General features: G+C 41.7%; 1 protein-coding gene across 1 annotated transcript; it reads left to right on the top strand.

Annotated features, from left to right (window-relative positions):
* The first annotated feature begins 19096 nt into the window (after window positions 1-19096).
* On the top strand, window positions 19097-23671 carry LOC146683371 (uncharacterized). The gene is made up of 7 exons (XM_085446022.1): window positions 19097-19233; window positions 19328-19421; window positions 19557-19677; window positions 19796-20013; window positions 20094-20277; window positions 20513-20637; window positions 20809-23671. Exons 1-7 carry the CDS (start codon window positions 19193-19195, stop codon window positions 21142-21144), a joined length of 1119 nt encoding a protein of 372 aa, XP_085302148.1. The 5' UTR covers window positions 19097-19192; the 3' UTR covers window positions 21145-23671.
* Window positions 23672-24076: the final 405 nt, after the last annotated feature.

Genomic DNA, 24076 nt, shown 5'->3' with positions numbered 1-24076 from the left:
TCACATACTTCTCTACCATTCCTGACTTCCTCATCCGGTACCACAGTTCCTCTCCTGGCATGCTATCTTTCTCTGGATCCACAAAGACATAGTGCAACTCCGTCTGATCTTCGGTATACTTCTCCATCAACACTCTCAATGCAAACATTATATCAGTTGTGCTCTTTCTTAACATGAAGCCATACTGCTACTTGCTGATCATCACCTTTTTTCTTGACCTAGCTTCAACAACCTTTTTCCGTAGCTTCATCATATAGATCATCAACTGTACCCCTTTCCTACAGCAGTACATTCCTCAGGCATTCTCTCCAACATTAAGTTCAACAGTCCAGTTAAAAAGTCCACTACCCTCTCTCCTAGACATCTCCTTACTTCCACCTTACTAATCCACTATACTTCCTAATTTGCTAACTTTCCTTTATTCATCCCCTTCACTCTCATCTCTTTATTATTTGGCTCCTTAAAGTACTTCTTTAATCTTCTCAGTACAATCTCTTCACTCATTAGTACATTTCTATCTCTATGCTTAGTTATGCTAAACTGTAACTCATCCTTTTCCAGCTCGATCTCTCTGCCTAGTTAATTGATGCAAGTCCTTTTCTTCTTCCTTATTGTCCAGCATCACATGAAGATCATTATAAGCCTTTTCCTCTGCAACCTCTATCTTTGCTGTTTACCTAACCTCCTAGTATTCCTGTCTACTTTCTTCTTCCTCACTGACTATCCCACTTTCTTTGCTTCCTTTCTACACCATGGAAAAATTTTAATCCATCTCCAATGTTCCTGGCCTCCTACACATAATGCATCCTTCTTCTCTCTATCATATCTGCCAGCTCTCTCCTCCTTTATTAATCATAGTCCCTATATTTAGTTTTCACCAACACCCAGCCTGGGTGGTGTCGACCAACAGCATCCAGGCCTCAACCAATGTGTTATTATCAACATGTTTGATTTGGCCAAGAGTTTATGCACGGATGCCCTTCCTGACAAAACCATCACCATTGTTCCCAGCTTCAGACCAGCATTAAGAGTACACTGGCCTGGCCCCCCCATGACAGAGTTCATATCCACAGTCTCTCATTCTCTATAATCATAAGGACATGCTCATGTCACATGATTATTGTGGTCATGTACTTTCTGGTTAAATGAGACAGAGATAGCAGGCATCAGAGAGAGACAGAAAGTGTTGTGGGTCATAATTGAAGCTCAGCCAGGTTTTTTTTTTCCAGAACGGGGAAAGGTCGAGGCAAAGCATATCGAACTTACATGACTGAAATGCCAAAGACTGCTACTTTGCTCGTGCTTTCACCTTTTCTCTTAAAGGGAAACTAACTCAAGTTTTAAAGCCAGCAGCAGTTCCTTTTGCTATGGGGGACATCAAGAAAGGTTATTTGTACACTTGCTACATCAGAGTTTTTGATTTTATGTTGTTAGATGTTAAGCACACTGCCCAGTAAGTCCGTTTATTGCATTTCTCAAGTGGTAAGAATTGAAGTTTGATCCTGAAAACAACATGTAAATGTAACCTCAAGACTCCTAGAACAATGTCCTTGAACAGATGATACCACAATGGAAATGTTTGACTATAACGTACAGCACTATGTTTGACTAAAACAGAATATAGCAACACTTCATACGCAATGTCAAGCACGGAAATGGAGGTTGATGATTTGGGCTTGTTTTGCAGCCATGGGACTTGGGCACCTTGCACTTAGTGAGTCCACCATGAACTTCTCTGTATACCAAAGTTTCTAGAGTTTAATGTGAGGCCCTCTGTCATACAACAGGACAGTAGTCCCAAACCCCAGCATAATGGCTAAAAAAGAAAAGATGAAAAAGAAAAGGTGTTGCAATGTCTCAGCAGGGCTCTAGACTTACTTTTTGCCACGGTTGCACTGGTGCGCCTAACCTTTTTTACTTAGGTGCACCAGCACAAAAGTTGGGTGCACCCAAATCTTTCAACCGCATCGCTTAACACCACTGTTCTACATGTTCACGTTTTATTTTGTTTAACTGAGAGCCATGCTAGGCTCAGGGAGACTCTGCTGACCGTCTGTCCCACAGTCATGTGTAACCCACATAAAAAATAAAAGAACTGCGTCTATAACTAAATTGGAATCTTAAATTCCAACCGGAGCGTGTCCGTGAAGGCATCGTGCGTCATGACGCACACCACGCCGCGAGGCTGCACATGCCTGTTGTGACCAATCACATTCGCGAGGCACCGATATATGCCTTCCGGGTTGTCGCCTCGAAACGACGCGGGGGAGAGGCGTTAGCGGATGGAAGCAACAGGTACGTGGGGCGAGCGCTTTTCGCTGTTTACTATCTTGACTTGTTTTGAATTAATTGTGGATTGCGTTCAACAGTATTTTGATACCGCCGTGGGTAGATGCGTGGGGTTCGTATGTGACATCGCACGTAGTGAATGGTGAGTGAGTCTGAATGTTTGTTTGTGTAACCTGTATCAGTATGCCAGTGCTATTAGCTGATGGGATGGCTGAGGCTTACTGCATTACTACTGCTCTCACTTTATGTGGCTGTAGTTTTGTTATTTGAGATTGTCATTTGTTTTAATTCATTACAATGGTTGGATATGTATTTGTTGTATTTTCTCATGGATTTTATGTGTACACTGGAACTAAAGCTAGCTTGGGAAGTTTAGATGAATTTTGCTAATAGTGGTTTTGTGATTATAGTGCAGGCTAGTGGTGCCCTGGAGAGACCACAGCGACACCACTACTTTGGATGGCGAGCTAGGCCCAACGAGCCAGAACCCCAGCTACAACTTCCTGCGGTCTGGTAGGAGGCTGCTGCGGCCTACACTCTCCCCTCTTGGTTTAGTCCCCTAAATCTCACTTCTGAGATTTCAGCTTTGGAATCTTAGTGCTGATCATCCTACTTCAAATTTCAACCTGTCTAGACTGTCATACGCGTTGGACTTATATCACTCATGAAATAAACTTTATGGACATTGTTGCCAGAGGTTGGACGAGGTTCCTGCACTGCCGTGCAGCGGATATTTTACAAGCTTGAATTGTTTTATTTTTTCCTTGTCTGCAGATTTTGTAAATATTGGTGTTTGGTAATAGCACTTTATTTTCACTATAAATAACAATTGTAATCACAATATCTGTGGTTGTACGTTTATTGTACTTCACTCACCTCCTAGAGCCGAATCTGATATCTTCTGAATTAGCCCAACTATTCATAACCAACTTAAATTATTTTAGCTTATGTACTTGCTACACATGCAGGGACTTCATCAAGCTTGGTTGTCTGTTCTTTGTGTGTTTTGATTAAAGAATGTTAGCTACCGCTCACCGCTCGTCTGCAGGCTTTATTTAAATGTAAAACTTCCACAACAGGCAAGAAAAAAAAAGCTTTTTACTAAAAAAAAAGATTTAGAGCAGAAGTTTTTTGCACTGCATTTTAAAATGAAAACATATTGCATTTATTTACAATTAAAGACACACAGAGCAGGAGGTGTGTTACTGTTTTACATCCACAGACACACAAGAAAAGAAGCAGGCAACATGAGGTCAAGTTATGGCAATTTTATTTGTGTATTCCAGTACATGTATTTAGATTAGAGTTTTTAAAAAACAAACAAACGTCCCAAGAAGAAGGATGGGGTGAAAGAAAGGTGGAGAGAGGAGGAAGACACTATTGATGTCCTCAAACTCGATGCTGCTGGGTCAGTTCTTTCTCAGCAGTCTGCTCCAGAATCCCCTCCTGTCCTCGGCTTGCTTTTTTTTGCCTTCAGTTCTTTTAAGGTTTTGTTGAGCTGCTCCTCGGCATCTTTAAATGTTTCTTTCAGCTGCTGTTTGGCCAGTTTCACTTTCTGTTTGAGGAGCTCTTTAGCTTCCTTTTTGTGCTTTTGTATTTCTTTAAGTGCGTCTTTGCAGTCTTTCTTGGTCACCGCAGAGCCGGTCGTTTCTTTCTTGAATACCTTCACCTCAATTCTCTCTTCTGCAAGTTCTTCTTGCACTTTCATCAGTTCCTTCTTCATGTTTTGAGTGTAACTCTTCCATTTCTTTCTTTGCTTCCTGTATTTAAATTTTCTCTTCCTCCAACACTTTTTGAGCTTCCAACAATTCTTTCTTCATATTTTCAATCACATTTTCTGCCTCGTGTTTACGTTTTTTCTCCTCTTGAAGTTGTTGCTTTACGTGCAGTAATTCCTTCCTTAGTTTTTCAGCTTCAGCCATTACATTTGCAGCTTCTTGTGTTGCCAACTGCATTTTCCTTTTCCCCTCTTCAAAAGCTTCCTGCACCTCCTGTAATTCCTGAATCACATTTCCTGCCTCCTTCTTTGCAGTTTGATATTTATTTTTGGCTTCTTGTGCTGTGCTTTTCTCTTCCTCCAATGCTTTTTGAGCTTCCAACAGTTCTTTCTTCATCTTTTCATTCTCGTTTTCTGCCTGTTGTTTTCCCATTTTCTCTCCTTTAAGTTTGAGACCCACATGCAGTAATTCCTGCAATACTACTTCAGTTTCAAACTTTGAATTTTTAGCTTCTCCTCTTGATTTTTCTGCCTCTTCTTTTAATTTGATATTTGGTATTTTTGGTATTTATTATTTATTGTCATTGTCAAGAACAATGAAATTGCGTTTGGGGCTTCCATACAACCCAAAAAAAAAAGAAGAAAATAATAAATACCCCTTAAAACCCAAGTGTACATATTTAACCCAGTGTGACTCCAATGCAATAAGACAATCCTTAGCAATAATGTTCGTAGAAATTCAGACAAAGACCTGAGAAACATGACAAAATACAACAATGCAACCCATTCAATATTATTGTACTGTGAGATATGATATCAGATATGATAGTTATCTATTTAAGAAAGAGGGGGGGGGGGCAGGAGGGGGAAGAGAATAAAGATATGATGCACCAATGCAGACCAGTTCATTGCTATTAAGAAGTTGGATATGGTTATTGTCCGTGAGAGGGGGGGCAGAGAGTTCAGGAGCCTCACAGCCTGTGGATACAGGCTGTTGGCCAGTCTGGATGTTCTGGCCTGTATAGACCTGTACCTTCTCCCTGAGGGCAGCAGATGGAAAAGGTGGCGCGCAGGGTGATGTTGGTCCCGCAGGATACTGTGCACCCTCCTCAGACAGCGAGTGGGGAAGATATTACTGATCTCTGGCAGACTTGTTCCAATAATTCTGCCAGCTTCTTTCACCACCCGCTGGAGTGCTTGCTGATCGGCCTTGGTGCAGCTGGGGAACCACACTAGAAATCCATACGTCAGAACGCTGCTGATGGCACAGTTGTAGAAGTTCAACATCAGAGATCTGGGAATGTGTGCGCTCCGCAGTCTCCTCAGGTAGTAGAGGCGCTGTTGGGCCTTCCGTACAACTGAGGTGATATGGTTGCCCCAGGACAGGTCCTCGGTCACAGTTACCCCCAAGAATTTAAAACTGCTCACCCTCTCCACCGCCTCACTGCCAATGAAGAGAGGCAGATGGTTGTTATGACCCCTCTTCCGGAAATCTACAATGATCTCCTTGGTCTTTTTGGTGTTTAAGACCAAGTTATTGTCGTGGCACCATGACTCTAGTTGTTGCACCTCTGTCCTATAGTTTGTCTCATCATTGTTGGATATAAGTCCGAGCACTGTAGTGTCATCTGCAAACTTAACAATGAGATTGGACGCGCAGGAGGAAATACAGTCATGGGTGAAGAGAGTGTATAGCAGAGGGCTCAGAACACACCCCTGAGGGGCACCGGTGTTGACCACAAGGGTGGAAGAGGTGTTCTTACCCACTCTGACACTCTGTCTACGGTTAGTGAGGAAGTCCACAATCCAGTTGCAGAGAGAGGAGTTAAGTCCCAGTTGGTGGAGTTTGGGACGTAGTTTGTATGGCCGGATGGTATTAAAAGCCGAGCTGTAGTCTACAAAGAGGAGCCGTGCATAGGTGTTCCTGTGTTCCAAGTGCTAATGACCAGTCTCTCCAGGCATTTGGCGGGAATGGGGGTGAGTGCCACAGGTCTGAAATCGTTCAGACATGTGACATTTGACTGTTTTGGGATGGGAACGATGGTTGCTGCTTTGAAACAGGATGGTACCAGTGAACAGGACAACGAGGTGTTATATATAGAGGTGAAGACGTCCGCCAGGTCCGCAGCACAGTCTTTTAGCACCCGGCCCAGCACTCCATCCGGCCCGGCCGCCTTCTTGGTGTTAATGCTCCGGAACACACGCCTCAGCTCATGAGTGCTCAGGACCGGAGCAGGGTCGGTTGAGGGGAGAGGGGACAGGACAGGGTCGGTGTTCTCCCTATCAAAACGGGCATAAAAGAGATTTAGATCCTCAGCCAGAGTAGAACTGTCGGCTGAGGGTGATGGTGTTCTTCTTTTGTAGTCCGTGATAGCCCTGATGCCCTCCCAGACCTGCCTTGGGTTTGTGTTGTTCTCAAACCTGGCCTCGATACGCCTCCTGTGCTGCTGCTTGGCAGTCTTGATGCCTCTTCTCAGGTTGGCCCTGGCAGCACTGTATGCCTCCTGGTCCCCGGATTTGAAAGCGTTGTTCCTTGTTCGAATAAGTTGTTGAACTCCGTGTGTCATCCAGGGTGGATTATTAGGGAACACACGGAATCGTTTCGAAGTTGTTACATTGTCCACACAGAAACAGATGTAGTCCAAGACAGTGGAGGTGTAACTGTCCAATGCGACACGATTGTCAGTGTCCTGCACCTTGAATACATCCCAGTCTGTGCAGTGGAAACAGTCCTGAAGCATCGGAATAGCATCCTGCGGCCATGTTCTCACGGTTTTGGTTGTAATCCCAGTGCTCTTGATCTTTTGTGTGTATATTGGGTGTAGCAGAAGGGAGAGATGGTCTGACAGACCCAGGTGGGGATAAGCCTGGGCTCTGTACGCATTCGCCATGTTGGTGTACACCTGGTCCAACGTTCTATCTCCTCTGGTAGCACACTTCACATTACGGTGGAAATTGTGAAGTACAGATTTCAGGTCCGCGTAGTTAAAATCCCCAGCCGCAATAAAGACACTGTCCGGGTGTGCTACCAGGCTGTAGCACAGCCTGTATCATTTGAAATTCTTCTTGCAGGTTAATCAGCTGTGCTGTATTGTATGGTGAAGCACTCGCCGATCCTCTTCTCGTTCTCCCTCGATTCATTTTGGCCTTTTAAACAAAGGAACCAACGTATTGTAGAGGAGTGAAGTGAAGTTTTTGATGTTTTCTTCGTCAACTGTCGTTTGTCCTGCACAGAGATGCTGCTGTAGATGTGTCTCTAGCTGTGTCTGGATACAATGAAACATGCTGTAACTAAGTGCTTGTGTTGCACAGTTCTACTAAACATTCCATTTCATGCATGCTCCGCCCACATGGTCAGGAATGTCAGGTACTGCATCAACAAATGCTGCTCCCGTTGCCTAGCAATAACAGCTGTTTACTTTTTGGGGTCTGGTTCATTATTTAATAAAGAAAACATGTCCAAGTACTGGGTGCTGAGGCTCAGTGCATATTCTAGCCTGCTGTGTGGGTGGGCAGCTAGAAATCACTGGTGGGCAACATGAGTGAGGAGAAAACTGGAGCAGCCAAGCAGGGAGCTGCAGATTGCTGGTTTGAGTCTCTGTTCAGATGCTGGTGTCTCCTCTCTCTGAGATGTCTGCAAACAGTCCCAGATAAAACAATAAGGATAATAAACAAACACGTGACTAAAATAACAATTATGACTCTGATGTGTTTCATGTGTAGCAGGATGGCCTCTATACAGCAGTCGCTGCAAGCATCCACATCGCCACACCTACTTTTCTTTAAGCAGGCGTGCTGGGGTCCTCCTAAGGAAAGTTTGAAACTTCATTTCCTTCATGCTGGTGAACTTTTTACCAAATATTTTCATCAAAGCTTCTCCATCACTGACAGGGATTGTTTGGATTTTCACACTCATGTCCACCAACCCTAAAAAATTAGTCTCACTTTGCTCATATAATGCCAGGAGTGTCTCCATATTTCACAAAAGTCTATGCAAACATGTAACAGTATCCCATATTCATAGAAATATTATTGATATTATAACAAAAGCTGTCACCAACACAATTGTCCCAAGTGCTTTTTTATTAGTTATTGCAAATGCTTGATTGCAGTTCTTGCTAGATGACAAAACCACTTATTAGGTTTAGAAGGAAATTACTTTTTCTACATGAGGTAAAGTTGGAGAGCTGTTTCCCCAAACTAAATGAAATCATCATTTAAAAAACTACAATCTGTATTTACTCTGAAAATCTGTGTTAACATTTGAAATTGGAAACATGTAAGTGTAACAAACATGTTAAAACATAAGTAATCAGGAAGGGGCATGTATAGGAATTTCTTTTACTTATGTATTAATCACATTATTTTATTGTATGATACCTTGGTGCCACTGGATTTTAACATGTCTGACACCCATACAGTAAGACAAATGGTGGGCGTCTAGTAAGGAAGTTGGGGGAAGCAGACAACTCCACAGGAAGAGTCTTTTGTCTCTTTGAGGACTCTGGTAGGTAGCAAGGGAGTGTGAACCTTAATTGCTGTCCATACAGACAATGTTGATTTTTAAATAATTAACAATCTTGTCAACACAAAGTTCTTTATTTGGAGCACCATTCTACAAAAAAGATAAGTTACTGAAAAAGTTCTTGTGCTTAAAGTGCTTTGGCACTCTTTGGCAATATTGTGTTAAACTTTATCATCATCTCGGCCTCCTCTCACAACCTGTTTGCTGCTGCCTGCTGCTGGAAGGCAGTAGGGAGAGGGGACACTTGGGCCATGCATTTATCGCGGCATATAATGTGTTTTCTGGATACACAGCATTCAGAGGGTAATGGCTCCGTGTCAGAACACTGACTATGAATTTCAGATGGATCAGGCCTTAACGAAAAAGTTAGCAATCGTTCTTTTCATCTTCAAGTTCAAGTTCAAGGTTCTTTATTTGTGACATGCATAGTTATACAAGTATAACACACAGTGAAATGTAGCCTGACACGCTCCTCGACATGTGCAAAAAAATTGGGGGGGGGGGGGTGTAGAGGAAGAACATTATATATATATACATATATATATATATATATATATATTAGGGGTGCAACGATACACAAAATTCACGGTTCGGTTCGGTTCGATACTTTGGTGTCACGGTTCGATATTTTTTGATACAAAAAAAATGTTCATGCCTTTTTAATTTGTCATTTATTAAAATTATAAATATATATTTTAACTCAAAAGTACAGTTTTTAAATTTAACCCTAACCCTTGTGCGTGTTTTTTATTTTGACAGCGAATGCGCACCTGCGGACCACTTATGTGCAGCCCTGGTTATTTAGCTCGTCATATCGCAGCCACAGAAATTATTTTGTCCATGAAACCATAAAGCTGCACTTTCTTTTTGCCTTATAGTCTGATTTGTCATAACTTCTCCGTTTTGTGGTAAGCTTTTCTTTGGCTGTCACTTCTTCACCCTGACCTGTCTTATTTGGCTCAGCAGAACTAAAATATATATCTGTCTGTGAAGGTTCTCAGTCATCCAGGTCATCGTAGTCAAATATAAATCCTGCTGCTTTTACACACGCACTCACATAAGCTCAGTGATTCTCTGCGCGATCAACCTCTCACATGTTTAAGCTTGCTGCGGGAGATTTCACTTGTCATGTTTGCATAGTAAGCTAACGATTAATAAGACGATGTCAGAGGAATTGGTGCGCAAATTATCATCACTCACAGATCAGTGCTGTCGCTCTCTATACACAGTTCGCACGACTGCAAAGTGAAAGCAAAAAAACAAGCGCAAATTCAAACGCGATTTCAATATGTCACATATTGACAGTGGCTCACCGATGCCAATGACATAATTACCCAGCTACATTTCTGAAAGAATGCAAAAGCATTGACATATATTTTTCCTTCCTACAATAGCCCGACGGGCAGGGAAGAGATAGATTTTGGTAGCCCGACTGAAAAAATCGCTAGCCCCACGACGTCAGACTAGCGATATTGCAAGCCCTGTATCTGATTGAGGAATCATGCATCTTTGGAAAAGAGAGTTTATTACAGAGAAATGTCTCTTTCCAAAATAAAAGCTATACTATCCGCTTCTTCTGGGCTATATTCTCAGCAGCATAAGGAGAATCATGTGCTAACAGCTGTCTAAATGACTCGGCTAAAGTTAGTAGCATGCTTGTTGTTTTTGTCTTTGCACTAGGATGATGTCGGCGTAAATGTGCAGTCATATTCGTTGTGTTCCCACTAGTGCTTTCAGGTTAATCTCGTTGAAATGACCTTAACGCCACAACACGGCAAATCTCCGTTAACGAGCTACCGCCGATCGCCCCGTGCATGGGGCTAGACGGCCAACACGTTAACGAGCTAACTGCGCTAACACACTAGTTCCCACCCATGTAATTGAGCATTGCATGGCACATCCAACATACTGTTTTACTTTAGTCCATGACTCGCTTACCTTCAGGGTCATACGTCACAAAATAATTCCAAACGCCAGATCTGAATGAGGGTGGGGGAGGTGCCCTGCGCTCTTCCTTCTGACTATGCTGTCTGTGTTGAGCGCTCAGTGGATCTGCGCTCGACAGTGCAGCCTAGGCGGAGTAGTCGAACGCAGATTCACTGAGCGCTCAACACAAACAGCATCGTCAGAAGGAAAGTTGATAAAATAAATTACAAATGTTGTATTGTTCGATACATATGCGTACCGAACCGAAAGCACTGTATCGAACGGTTCAATATCGATACGAATATCGTTGCACCCCTAATATATATATAAAAAAAACACCCAGCACGCCCCTGCGGGCGGTTTATCCTTCAAGCTCGGGTCCTCTACCAGAGGCCTGGGAGCTTGAGGGTCCTGCGCAGTATCTTAGCTGTTCCCAGGACTGCGCTCTTCTGGACAGAGATCTCCGATGTTGTTCCCGGGATCTGCTGGAGCCACTCGCCTAGCTTGGGAGTCACCGCACCTAGTGCTCCGATTACCACGGGGACCACCGTTACCTTCACCCTCCACATCCTCTCCAGCTCTTCTCTGAGCCCTTGGTATTTCTCCAGCTTCTCGTGTTCCTTCTTCCTGATATTGCTGTCATTCGGAACCGCTACATCGATCACTACGGCCGTCTTCTTCTGTTTGTCTACCACCACTATGTCCGGTTGGTTAGCCACCACCATTTTGTCCGTCTGTATCTGGAAGTCCCACAGGATCTTAGCTCGGTCATTCTCCACCACCCTTGGGGGCATCTCCCATTTTGACCTCGGGACTTCCAGGTTATACTCGGCACAGATGTTCCTGTACACTATGCCGCCCACTTGGTTATGGCGTTCCATGTATGCCTTGCCTGCTAGCATCTTGCACCCTGCTGTTATGTGCTGGATTGTCTCTGGGGCATGTTTACACAGCCTGCACCTGGGGTCTTGCCTGGTGTGATAGACCCCAGCCTCTATGGATCTTGTGCTCAGAGCTTGTTCTTGTGCTGCCATGATTAGTGCCTCTGTGCTGTCTTTCAGTCCAGCTTTGTCCAGCCACTGGTAGGATTTCTGGATATCAGCCACCTCCTCTATCTGCCGGTGGTACATACCGTGCAGGGGCCTGTCCTTCCATGATGGTTCCTCGTCTCCCTCCTCTTTCTTGGGTTTCTGCTGCCTGAGGTATTCACTGAGCACTCGGTCAGTTGGGGCCATCTTCCCAATGTATTCTTGGATGTTCCTTGTCTCATCCTGGACTGTGGTGCTGACACTCACCAGTCCCCGGCCCCCTTCCTTCCGCTTAGCGTACAGCCTCAGGGTGCTGGACTTGGGGTGAAACCCTCCATGCATGGTCAGGAGCTTTCTTGTCTTTATGTCAGTGGCTTCTATCTCCTCCTTTGGCCAGCTTATTACCCCAGCAGGGTACCTGATCACGGGCAGGGCGTATGTGTTGATGGCCCGGATCTTGTTCTTACCATTCAGCTGACTCCTCAGGACTTGCCTGACCCTCTGCAGGTACTTGGTGGTTGCAGCCTTTCTAGCGGCCTCTTCATGGTTCCCATTTGCCTGCGGGATCCCCAGGTACTTGTAACTGTCCTCTATGTCTGCAATGTTGCCTTCTGGTAGTTCAATCCCCTCAGTTCTGACTACCTTCCCTCTCTTTGTTACCATCCGACTACACTTCTCCAGTCCGAACGACATTCCAATGTCATTGCTGTATAGCCTGGTAGTGTGGATCAGTGAATCGATGTCTCGTTCACTCTTGGCATACAGCTTGATGTCATCCATGTACAGGAGGTGGCTGACAACTGCTCCGTTCCGTAGTCGGTATCCGTAGCCAGTCTTGTTAATGATCTCACTGAGGGGGTTCAGGCCTATGCAGAACAGCAGTGGGGACAGAGCATCTCCTTGGTAGATCCCGCACTTGATGGTAACTTGTGCTATGGGCTTGGAGTTGGCCTCTAGTGTTGTACGCCACATCCCCATTGAGTTCCTGATGAAGGCTCTTAGGGTCCCATTGATCTTGTACAATTCTAGGCATTCCAGTATCCAGCTGTGGGGCATTGAGTCATAGGCCTTCTTGTAATCAATCCAGGCAGTGCACAGGTTGGTCAGTCTGGTCTTGCAGTCTCGGCTGATTGTTCTGTCTACCAGTAGCTGGTGTTTTGCGCCTCTGGTATTCTTGCCAATTCCTTTCTGTGTCCCGCTCATGTATTGACCCATGTGCCTGTTCATCTTAGCCGATATGATGCCTGACAGGAGCTTCCATGTAGTACTGAGGCAGGTTATTGGTCGGTAGTTGGAGGGGACCGGTCCCTTCTTGGGGTCCTTGGGGATCAGGACCGTCCGGCCTTCAGTTAGCCATTCCGGGTGTCTTTCGTTAACTAGCAGCTGGTTCATTTGTGCTGCCAGACGCTCGTGGAGTGCAGTCAGCTTCTTCAGCCAGTAGGCGTGAACCATGTCGGGCCCTGGTGCTGTCCAACTCTTCATACTGGAGACCCTTTCTTGGATATCTGCCACTGTGATGGTTACTGGACCCTGTTCAGGGAGGTCGCTGTGGTCTGCCCTCAGATCCTCTAGCCACTGAGCATTGCCGTTATGGGTTGCATCCTTCTCCCATATGCTCTTCCAGTATTGCTCCGTCTCCAGCCTTGGTGGTGCTGTTCTCTTATTGTTCCCTTGCCACTGAGAGTACACCTTTGCTGGTTCTGTGGAGAACAGCTGGTTTATTCTCCTGCCTTCTATCTCTCTGGTGTACCTCCTCAAGCGGCTGGCCAAGGCTGTGAGTCTTTGCTTGGCAGTTTCCAAGGCCTCAGGTATGGACAACTTGCTGTATTTCTTATGCACCTTCTTTGTCGCACCTTTCTGCAACTCCGTTAGTTGGCTAACCTCCCTCCGTGCTACTTTGATCTTGCCCTCTAGCCTCCTTCTCCATGGAGGGTACTGCCCCTTGTGGCTGTTCAACTTGTAGCCAAGCATCTCACTGATCACTGCTGCCGTATTGTAGATCAGCTTGTTAGTGTCGGTAATCGTGGTTGTAGGTATTGCCCGTAGTGCTGCATTAACATCATCTAGCAGACCTTCTGAGGGTACTTCACGTAATCTTGGTAACCGGCTACGGGGGATCCAGGTTTCAAGCTTGGCCATGATCCTATTTTTCAGGTCAGTTCCTCTCGCACTCAATGATCCTTCTCCTATCGCACTTGGGGCTATGTACCCAATCTCGGGTGGGGGTGATGATATCTCCCCCCTGACCTGGCGTCCTGACTCCTCCTTGCCGTAGCATTTGTGTTGTACCTCGTCAATCTCTAGCTGTGAGAGCAGTCCCTTCTTTCGAATGTTGGAACACTGAGCTACTAGTTGTTTCGCCGTCATTGTGGATGTTGGGTATCGAAGAATCCATAGGTCCCTCATCCTATTCATGTAGCCCCTTCCGCCGGGGTTACTTGCGTAGTAGCATTCCAACAACGCCCTGTTTTCGTCCCTTGCCCACCGATGCCTTCTTGTTCCAGTAGCCCACTTTTCGTCAGGGTGCCCTGGTTCCTCAACACCTGACGCGGACCTTGTTGATCCGGGCGACGTCCGAGCCGGCATGCCTTCATATTTATCTGTCTCGCTCATGTCTGCGGTAGGCTTGCTTAGCATAGGGGGTCTAGCCTTAGGACCCTTACTGGATACAGACGCCCCAGGCAGGAATCGAACTTGCGATCCTCTGTTCCAAAGGCGTGTAGTTTAACCACTACGCTATCCAGATATATATATATATATATATATATATATGTATATATGTAGTACATACAGTACATTGGGTGAATGTGCAGTAGTAGCAGCAAGCAGGTGAATTCTGTACATTAATATGAATAGACATCTGACATCTGACTATTTTACTATTTTACATCTTTTCTCATTACCCATAGCTACATCCACTTTCTGCAAACAAATAATGCAGAAAACAGAGATTTGAGATGGGAAACTGTTCTTGAAATATACTGAGAGGGAGAGAGAGAGCTATGCAGGAAGTGTGATTTTTATCATGGTGGAAGCACAACAGCAAAAGTACGAGGGGATTCATGACAATCTTTAGCAAATGTGAACCGTGGTTTGGATCTTCTTTTGCTGCTGGTTCAGTCAATTTTGGTTGGAGAGAGACAAAACCTGAAGCACCAGAATCGAGTGCAAAGAAAGATGTAAATACAAAGCCTGGACCCGATGCATCAGAATCTGTGAGCTTTCGGCTTTCAGCCCCGACGGCAAGAAAGCCGACATCTCACTATTCACAACATCTGTTTGTTTCTGGTCATACAACTTATTTAATCAAAGAATGTATATAGTCTTTTTTTTCTTAGACTGCAAAAATCATTTTAAAACTTTCTTTTTTAGATGGCTGTATTTCAAAGGGCTTCAAGATCTATAAGCTTAAAACAAAATCGCCAGCAGCTTTCAACCAACTCATGTTGTTAGCATTGATAAGCTATCAAGTGATAGTGTCTATGACCAGCTGATATGTCAGGGGAAAACAGGAAGTCAACTTGTCTTTATTTTTAGGTTGAAATCAGAAGACAAAAGTATTCAAAAATAAGACTATGACTAATGCTTGAGAGATATACAAAAACTTAAAAAGCGGATTTACAAAAATAGTCTTTGACTTATCTCTTTTTGGGATCCTTTCCCCTTGTGAAGATAACGGGAACCAAAATGTTTCAGTTTTACTATGAAGCATGTTGTGGACAATGTCAATGGTCCACTTGGAGGCTTTTGAAAGAGGCTCAAAGAATTACATGAGACCTTTCCATCTCAGCTATGCAAAACAGGAAGTGACCCTAAAATGACTTTTGTGTCTTCAATTTAAATACAAATAAGAAGGTTGAGCTAAAACACAAGAGATTGCAGGTTTTGTCATTCAAACCACTGGCTCTGCTTTCAAGGTAACACTAACACAGAAGCTCTGTTTTTAAATGGTACACAGCAAAAACTGGAGTGTTAAAATTTCAGGGTTAAAGATGTTAGAGTTGATTTCCACTCTCAAAGTGTCATATTAACACATTCTGATTCAAATAGTGTTCAGTGTTGGAGTTATTAAACAGTGTTATTCAAGTCCAAGCAAATGAACTCTGAAGAGAGTTATTTAACTTGGTAGGCCCCTGGGCTTCTGCCCAGGTAAACCCGTGGATCAATTAATAGTTTGCTCTGCCGGGCCGATTTTCCATGTGCTTCTGCTGGTTACACCGTGGTGGATGCCTGCCGTGCTGCTTGGAGTATTTTACACAAACGGTAAGTTATTCAAACTTATATAAAATTCACGGTATTCTATCGGCGCAGTGAGGTTTTCTTGATGTTTCTTGGTGTTCGGTTGCTGAAAACGAGCTTTAATAGAGGAGGAGATGTGTCGAAAATTCTATTTAGCCTCCAATGCTAATGTTAATGTTGCAGTCTTTTTACTCGTAAGTGACGGTAGACACTGCACGTGGAAGCGCCGCGCCACGTTCAGCTTTTCCCCTGTTCACACAGACACGTCTTTCTCCACGCCAGTTCATGAGCGTTTTTGCTTCTCTGTTTATTCAGAGTAATTTTTTCACAATTGATAAGTAAATAACATCCCAAAATAATTGAAGAGAGCTTATTTTAGTCACTCCTGCTTTTACTTTGACATCGTTCATCGCTGACTTGTCTCTAATCTGTCTCTCTCTCTGTCTCACTCTCTTCTCCCTTTGAGACACCCGCCCCAAACATAGTCAGTTAGGCTGTCCCCTCCTTTGCTATGTGTTCATTTTCATCTCTATTGTCTCTTTTCATACACAAATCTGATCGCATTTGTCAATCGCAGTATTTTATTTTGGAGAATAGCTTTTATCTTCAAAATTGCCTGGATTGTCTTGTGTGTCTTGGTGTAACTTCCTGCGGAACATGCGTGGCCCACGCAAAAAATAGACCAGATACCGAAACAATCGCTTCGTAGCACTCCGTGTCTGGTGTAAACTACACCATAGATTAACGTGTATTTTGTATTGTGTTATGTATCAATTGGACTCCTGCATGGACAGACACAGGTTTATTTGATAACATTAAATGTTATTGCAGTGAAATTCAAACGCATGGTCAGTATTAATCACCATGTACGGTATATGTCAGTGTTTTAATCATTTGTGCTTGAATTGCTCTAAATGTCAAATACTATGCCATCTTTGTTATTATTTTATCCCAGTAAAATGCTGGTCCAGGTTCGATACTGCCAACAGCAGAAGTATGTGAAGTTGGAAGAGGTTGATGGGCGTTTTGAGTTTATGCAGTTTCATGAAAAAGGTTTGTTTATATCTTACCTAATTTTAGTTGGGGGGACAGAATTTTTTGTAGGGCGTTTCGCCAAGTCTCTTGAATCATACAGTGGTGTATCACTTTAGTGAATGTGAGGCAAGAACAGTTTACTTAAAAGGTGCACTCAGATATATCTTATCTTTTCCAGTCATCGAGAGATTTTGCCTGCCACCTGATGCAAAAGTAGTGTACAAAGATGCAACAGGGACAGAAGTTGATGAAGTGATTTTCAGTGATCTTATCAGCCAAGGCACTGTGGTCCTAACAGTTTTCTCAAGTGATGGTGAGAAATTTAAAGGGGCAAGCTCAACACCAGACATGGGGAAGGGCTGTGTGGCTGCTGGTTGTTCCAAATAATCAGGAGCACACAATTTGACCAATCAGCTGTTTGAACATTGAGATCAGTTAATTTAAACGAGTCAGGTCTGCAGTGTGATGTTGCCTTGTTAGTTAAAAATCTGCAGCCAGATTTGTTTTTCTACACCTTACAGAATAATGTTGTTTTTTCCTTTTAGAATTTTCTGATTACTCCTTGTCTTCTGCATCTGATTGTTCTGACTCAAGCTTCAGCTCAAATGCAAGTACATCAACTATACTTCTAGATGAGGGTCCCAGGAAGAAAAACAAGAGTTGAGGGTACTGTTGATGCAGCATCTGCTAAAAAGGTTGTGACAAAACTCAGTTCTCATAGTATTGTCTTTGTTGTATCTTCCCTTTGATACAGGGGGGTTGAAATGCCCCAACTTTTACTGGTACTATTTGGCTATTCAATTAAGGACAATAAGATTTTATTTTTCATCCCAAAATACCCCGTCATGGGTGGGGATGGAAGCAAATGCTCTTAAAATGCCATTAAATTTGTACTTATATTCTGCGAAATCCAAACAGTTAAAGAAAGAAACAAATAATCCTATAGTTCAAAACATGATTGAAGTCTGGTTTACAATAAAAGAAATGATGAATATTAAGAACAATCTTTCTCAGTTTAGCCCCATCTGGGGAAATGCCTTATTTGTACCAGGAAAGTTGGATGCAGGGTTTCAGGATTGGGCAGTAAAAGGTGTTGAGAAAGTGGGTGATCTGTTTTGTGATGGAGTAATGGTCTCATTTGAGGATTTAGTCTCAAAATTTCAAATCCCCCAAAAACACTTTTTTAAGTATTTACAAATTAGAAGTTTTATTTCATCTATGCAAAATAAATCCCTTAATTTTCCCCAATTAAGTAAGCTAGAGGAGTTTATGGTGAAAAAAGGTGGTAATAAAGGCTTAATTTCAACATTTTATAATTGGATTGTTTCTGCCTCTTCAGAAACATCAGTTTCTAAGTTGGAAGCTTGGAGAAAGGACCTAAATATCAATATTTCTGAGGAGACATGGAAGTTAATTTGCTTAAAAGCACAAAAACAATCGATTAATAGTAATTTAAAATTATTACAATACAATTGGATTATGCAAACATATGTAACACCGGTGAAACTGAATAAATATAATAATAGAATACCAGATACATGTTTTAAATGTGGAGAAGCCCGTGGAACATTTCTTCATTGTATATGGGAATGTAGAATTGTTTGTGCCTTTTGGCAGGAGGTGATGAACAAAATAAACCAAATTTTAAATAAAAAGATCACTTTGGATGTAGAAATGATGCTACTACAAGTGTATCCTAAAAATATTAAATTAACAACCTATCAAATTAAGTTTATGGATTACTGTACATTACAGGCAAAACGTATGATTGCAATAAATTGGAAAACATCAGTTCCTCCTGCTATTGGCGCTTGGATAAACTCCTTGACACAGTGTATGGAAATGGAAAGGATTACGTACTTTCTGAAAAATAAGTTAATATATTTTGATGAAATTTGGAAGCCATTTAAACATTTTTTAAAAGTAGTAAATATAGAACAACTTATGTAGGAGAGTGGAGTAGGAGGAAATTGTTAGCATTGTGCATGCTATTTTTGTTTGTTCCTATTGATTATATTTTCTTCTTTCCCTTTTTTTTTCTTTTTCTCTTGAATTATGTATAAATGCCACATATGGTACAATTGTATATATATTTCATTTGAGCTTGTTGTTTTTTTTTTTTTTTTTTTTTCTTTGGTCGGAAGAGAGCAGAGCGGGAGGTGAGGGTGGGGGAAAAGGGTTTCTATTACAACAGCATATTATGGGAAACTACCTTTGAATGTTGTTGAAAAAGTAATAAAAATATTTAAAACAGTTCTCATAGTATTTTTTCTACTTCATTATTCTTAATATGTAGAAAAGCTATTCCTCACTTTTTGCATCTTTTTTTTTCTCAAGTTAATTGAAGGTGTACTTGGAACCAATTCAGGTGGTGAAGAGGTTCTCCAGGAATATCACACAACACAAACTCTAACAGATTCTACCAGAAGAAAAATGGTCAATATAATAGTGGCTCACATGATTGATTGCCATGGGTATGTGTGTTCTATTTGTGCATTTTATTTTTTTTTAAATACAAGTTACTATTTTGCCATTACTTAAGCATGTTAATTTAAAATCGTTTTTCAGGCACCTCCCCACCAAAGCTGTTAGAGAACAGTACGCGCTAGGGGTAGTGACATTGTTCCCATCCCTGAAAGACCCATACTCCAAGAAAGGCTATGTATAGTCACTACTATTGCACTTTGTTTACATAATTTTCATGATGTGCATCATTGGGATTTGTGTGCGTTGACATTTAAGTTCTACAAATTTTCAGATTGACAACACATTATTTTTGAATGTATTTACATTTTAGGAACACTTCTATGATGCTGCAAGCAGCACTGGATACATTTCTTGGCGTTTGAAAACGATACAGAGAAAGACTAGAAGAGGATCTGCACCACCAAGTAGCTCCACTGGCTTTACTCAAGGAGGTAAGAAATTAAGTGTCCACAAACTAGATAATGTGCTCATTTACATTAGATACTATTTTGTTTTCATTTACCTATCTGATCAGCACCTATGCTTTTATGTTTGTGTGTTTTTCTTCAGGGGGCCCAAATTACCAAAGGCCCATTAATGTCGACATGCAGCTTGATGGAGATGCTTGCCAGGAGGCCATCTCTTTGCTGAAACATACATCCGACACTTCCTTGATTTTCCAGAAGATGAGAGAGACCTTTCAGCATCGTCAGAAGGTCATCAATGATCCTGACAAAAGTCTTGATATCCTGTCTATCTTCCCAAGATTCTTGGATACAAGAGGATTGGTGAGAATATTCAGTGGAATTTTTAATATCACTTTAAATTTCAAGATGAATGTGGCAGTAGTAGATTTTCTTTCTTAAAGGTGAATCAAGACTTCACTCTCCTGTTTGATGATGAGATATCTACCAGGCTGCTTCAGAAATGGGATCCAATCTTTAGGTATCAAATCATCAAAGAGGCCAAGCAGCTCACCTCAACAGTAGAGTTGCGTCAATTGGTGCAGTCAGCAGAGAGTCCACCAGGAAGTGATCTTGATGAGGCAGCAAGTGAGTTTGTTAAATATGATTTGCTATAAGCAGTTAAAGTTCAATAGCATCAGGATTCTATTAATAAATACCAATTCATTCACCTGTTAGCTTTGCTTCATCAGTTTTCTTTAGCTGTTAGTTTAATGTTTATGACAGCACATTTCAACTTTCTTAGGAAGTGTTTCTAGTTCTCCTTAAAAATTGCATTTGAAAGATTTGCTGTCAATTGATTCTTGTGACTCTTTGGCCGCAGCCTTTGACCAAGACATGGCCTCCCTGTTGTTACTGTTACATCTACTTCCGCCACCCCCAGGAGGACCAAAGTATCAAAAAATCAGCGCCTCTGATGCTGTTGAGAGACTTGTAGTCTTTCATAAGGTAATTTAATATTTATAGTTTTTGTCATAAGTTGTCATGTCACTGGTTAAGAGGTGAATGAAACAAATTACAGTTGAGCTTACAAAGGAGGTTTACATACTCATTTCTGTGATGCTATTATCTCTGACTTGCTCCTGTGTCTAATGCTCAGTATCTTTGTCTCAACTCCAGTCTTGCTGCAGTTTGGAAGAGCATCTCCAGAATCAGCAGAGTCAGCAGCCATACCTCCTGGCTGTTGGGCGCCAGAAGAGGAAGGTCGACAGCTTCTATGTTGCCATAGACAAGCGTCTCATCCCCTGCCAGGCCAGCCGCTCCCTTGGGGCATTTGATGAGCTTTTTAAAGCTCATTTTGTGTTCAATGTGTCTTATGATGCTGCACTTGTGAATTTCTACACATTTCTGCAGACAACAGTATACAATATTGATATGGGGAAAATGAAGGAGTCCCCAAGAGTGCGTGACTTGAGAGCCAAAATCCTTAACCAGGAAATTCTTCTCACAACCTAAGTAAAAATCATTAAAATGCTGACATGTTTTTTGTGTAAGAGAGCTTATCTCAGCAGTCAGCAGCTGATTTCACATTTAAGAGGTGAACATGGTTATTATCCTGGACCTAAGTTTAAGTTATGTTGTTGGCAGCCAGGCTGCAGGCTTCAGTTCCAAACTTATGCAGGCTTTAGGAAGCACCTCAGTTTTCACAGCAATGTTGACCACAATGATCGAACTTCAGCCATTGCTTCTTTTTCTAATGACACAGTTTCACCTGCTTTGGAGGACCAGTTTAATTCCTCTTATCTTCCTCACAGTTCTCCCAGTGTTCTTCCAGAGTCTAGTTCTTCCAGTGTTCCAGTGAGCATTGATTCAGTACTTACAAGGGATTCATCCAAAGAAATCTGTGCATCCATTGTGGCCAAACTGCAGGGTAGTGGCCTTTCTAACAGTTTAGTATCCTCACTTGTAGGCGATTTGGAGGAATTAACAAGTGAGCTTCGCTCAGAAGCAAAGCAGGCCATTCTTTCTGCGTTACCCACAAAGGACTCCAGCATATCTTTAATAAATGAATGTTTTGAAAATTTTGAAAACCCTTTCACCAATCTGAACACAGAATGGAAACGAAATAAATACTTCAATCTAAAATGGGGAGTTGTAGAACCTAGAGAAATAACACTTGGAGTGAGGTATGACATCAGGCGAAATCAGAAGTTTGGTACTTATGATCAAGTACCTGTGAAGGATACTTTTATATATGTACCTATTTTGGAGTCTTTGAAGTTCATGTTTAGAAATCCAGAGATTTGTGTTTTCCTGCAGAGAGAGTGTAGCTCAGAGCCTGATGCTTATCATGACTTTTGTGATGGAAGTTACTTTGAAACTCACCCTTTGTTTTCAGCCAAAAGGCATGCATTACAAATTCAGCTATACTATGATGACTTTGAAACAGCCAATCCTCTTGGCTCTAAACGCGGAATTCACAAAATTGGCTGTATTTATTTTGTTATAAGAAACTTGCCCCCAAAATTTAATTCCATTTTGATGAACATTCATTTAGTGTCACTTTTCCACACACCAGATCTGCAAAAGTATGGTTTTGATGTTATACTGGAACCACTGATAAATGATGTCAAAAAACTGGAAAGCCAAGGGCTAAGTCTTCCATTTTCTGATGAGCAGGTATATGGCACAATATCACAGATCACTGGAGATAACCTAGGGATGCACTCAATTCTTGGTTTTAATGAGTCGTTCAGTAGCCGTCATTTCTGTCGCCTTTGTTTGATTGAGAAGAATGATTGTCAAATGGTGTACAGTGAGGATGATCCTAAAATTATTCTTCGTGGGAAAGATTTGTTTGACATACATTGCCAGTCTCTTCGGGAAGATCCTAAATTGAAGTCACTGTATGGGTTGAAAAGAAATTCTGCACTCAATTCATTGCAGTATTACCATATTTGCAATAACTACTCATTTGATATAATGCATGACCTTCTTGAAGGTGTGGCTCAGTATGAGGTCAAATTGCTTTTTGAGTATCTTACGCAACACTTCATATCAGAACAGAACTTGCTTTCTAGGATTTATGGTTTTGACTATGGATTTTTAGAAAGAAAAAACCGGCCCACTAAAATCATATTGGACAGTGCTGGCAATAGCATTGGTTTGAACTCTATCCAGACATTCTGTCTTGTGAAAAACATCCCACTTTTGTTTGGTGACATTATTCCTGCAGGGAACAGACACTGGAATTTGTTATTGTTGTTACTTCAAATAATGAACATTGTTTTTTCACCTTGTCTCACTCTGGGAATGACTATATATTTGAAGAATTTGATTATTGACCACCACAAACTATTTAAGCACACGTATCCACACAGAAACTTGATTCCTAAGCATCATTTTATGATTCATTACCCATCCTGTATTCGAAAAATTGGCCCTTTACTGTATATGTGGAGTATGAGGTTTGAAGCTAAGCACAAGTTGTTCAAAGATTATTTCAAAAATTTCAAAAACCTCACCAAATCGCTTGCTAAACGGCATCAGATGGCCATTGCTTATCACTGGGAAACCTTTTCTCTTAAACAGAAGGAGTTTGGGCCAATTAAATCATTTTCTTTAAGAGGTGAAAGTGTGGTCAATAGTGAAATGCTATTATCAAAAGATGTTTTCTCAACAAGTTGGGTTAAAATTGATGGTGTAGAGTACAAAGCTGGACTCGTTGTTTGCAGTACAATGGAGGAAGACATGCCAGTCTTTTGTCAAATAATTGATACACTTATGGTTGAAAATGACATTTTTTTGTTGACACACAAACTCTTTACCGAAAACTTTGATGAACATCACCATGCATTCAAAGTAGTACAAACTGAAGAACGGTGTGTCATAAAAATAACTGAACTCAAATGTCACAGACCATTTGATATTCAAAACTCATACAGTGCTGCAGATGAAAGTTTGTACATTATATCTTCATTTATTATGTTTTGATTCACTTTCTGGGAAAAAGAAGCATGATAATAAATGTTTTTGGACAATGTACAGTTTTCTTGAAATTATTCTCATGATTGTACTTGTTGTCGTTAAAAAGTTATGTTAATCTATTACATAAATAGTTCTTTTAGGGATTAAAACTACCTTAATAAAAGATTAAAGAGTTAAAGTAGTGTTATTTTTCAATCTGTGTAGTGTTAATTTAACCCAGTTTGGTGAGTTAAAAATTAACTCAGACATGGTGTTAATAATAATTTGCTCAGTGTTAATTTAACCCGGTTTTAAGAGTTAAAAATTAACTCAGACATGGTGTTAATAATAATTTGCTCAGTGTTAATTTAACCCAGTTTTAAGAGTTAAAGAAGGAACTCTGACAAAGTGTTAAATAATTAACTATTTTGAAAATGTTAATTCAACTCTGTAGAGTGTGGAGCTATATAAACCCTGAAAA

This window comes from Copadichromis virginalis, linkage group LG22 (assembly GCF_057382275.1).
Source record: "Copadichromis virginalis isolate Kocher_CV1m ecotype Utaka linkage group LG22, C_Virginalis_male_GT1.1, whole genome shotgun sequence".
NCBI lineage: Eukaryota > Metazoa > Chordata > Actinopteri > Cichliformes > Cichlidae > Copadichromis > Copadichromis virginalis.
This window is presented reverse-complemented; position numbering and strand designations above follow the sequence as displayed.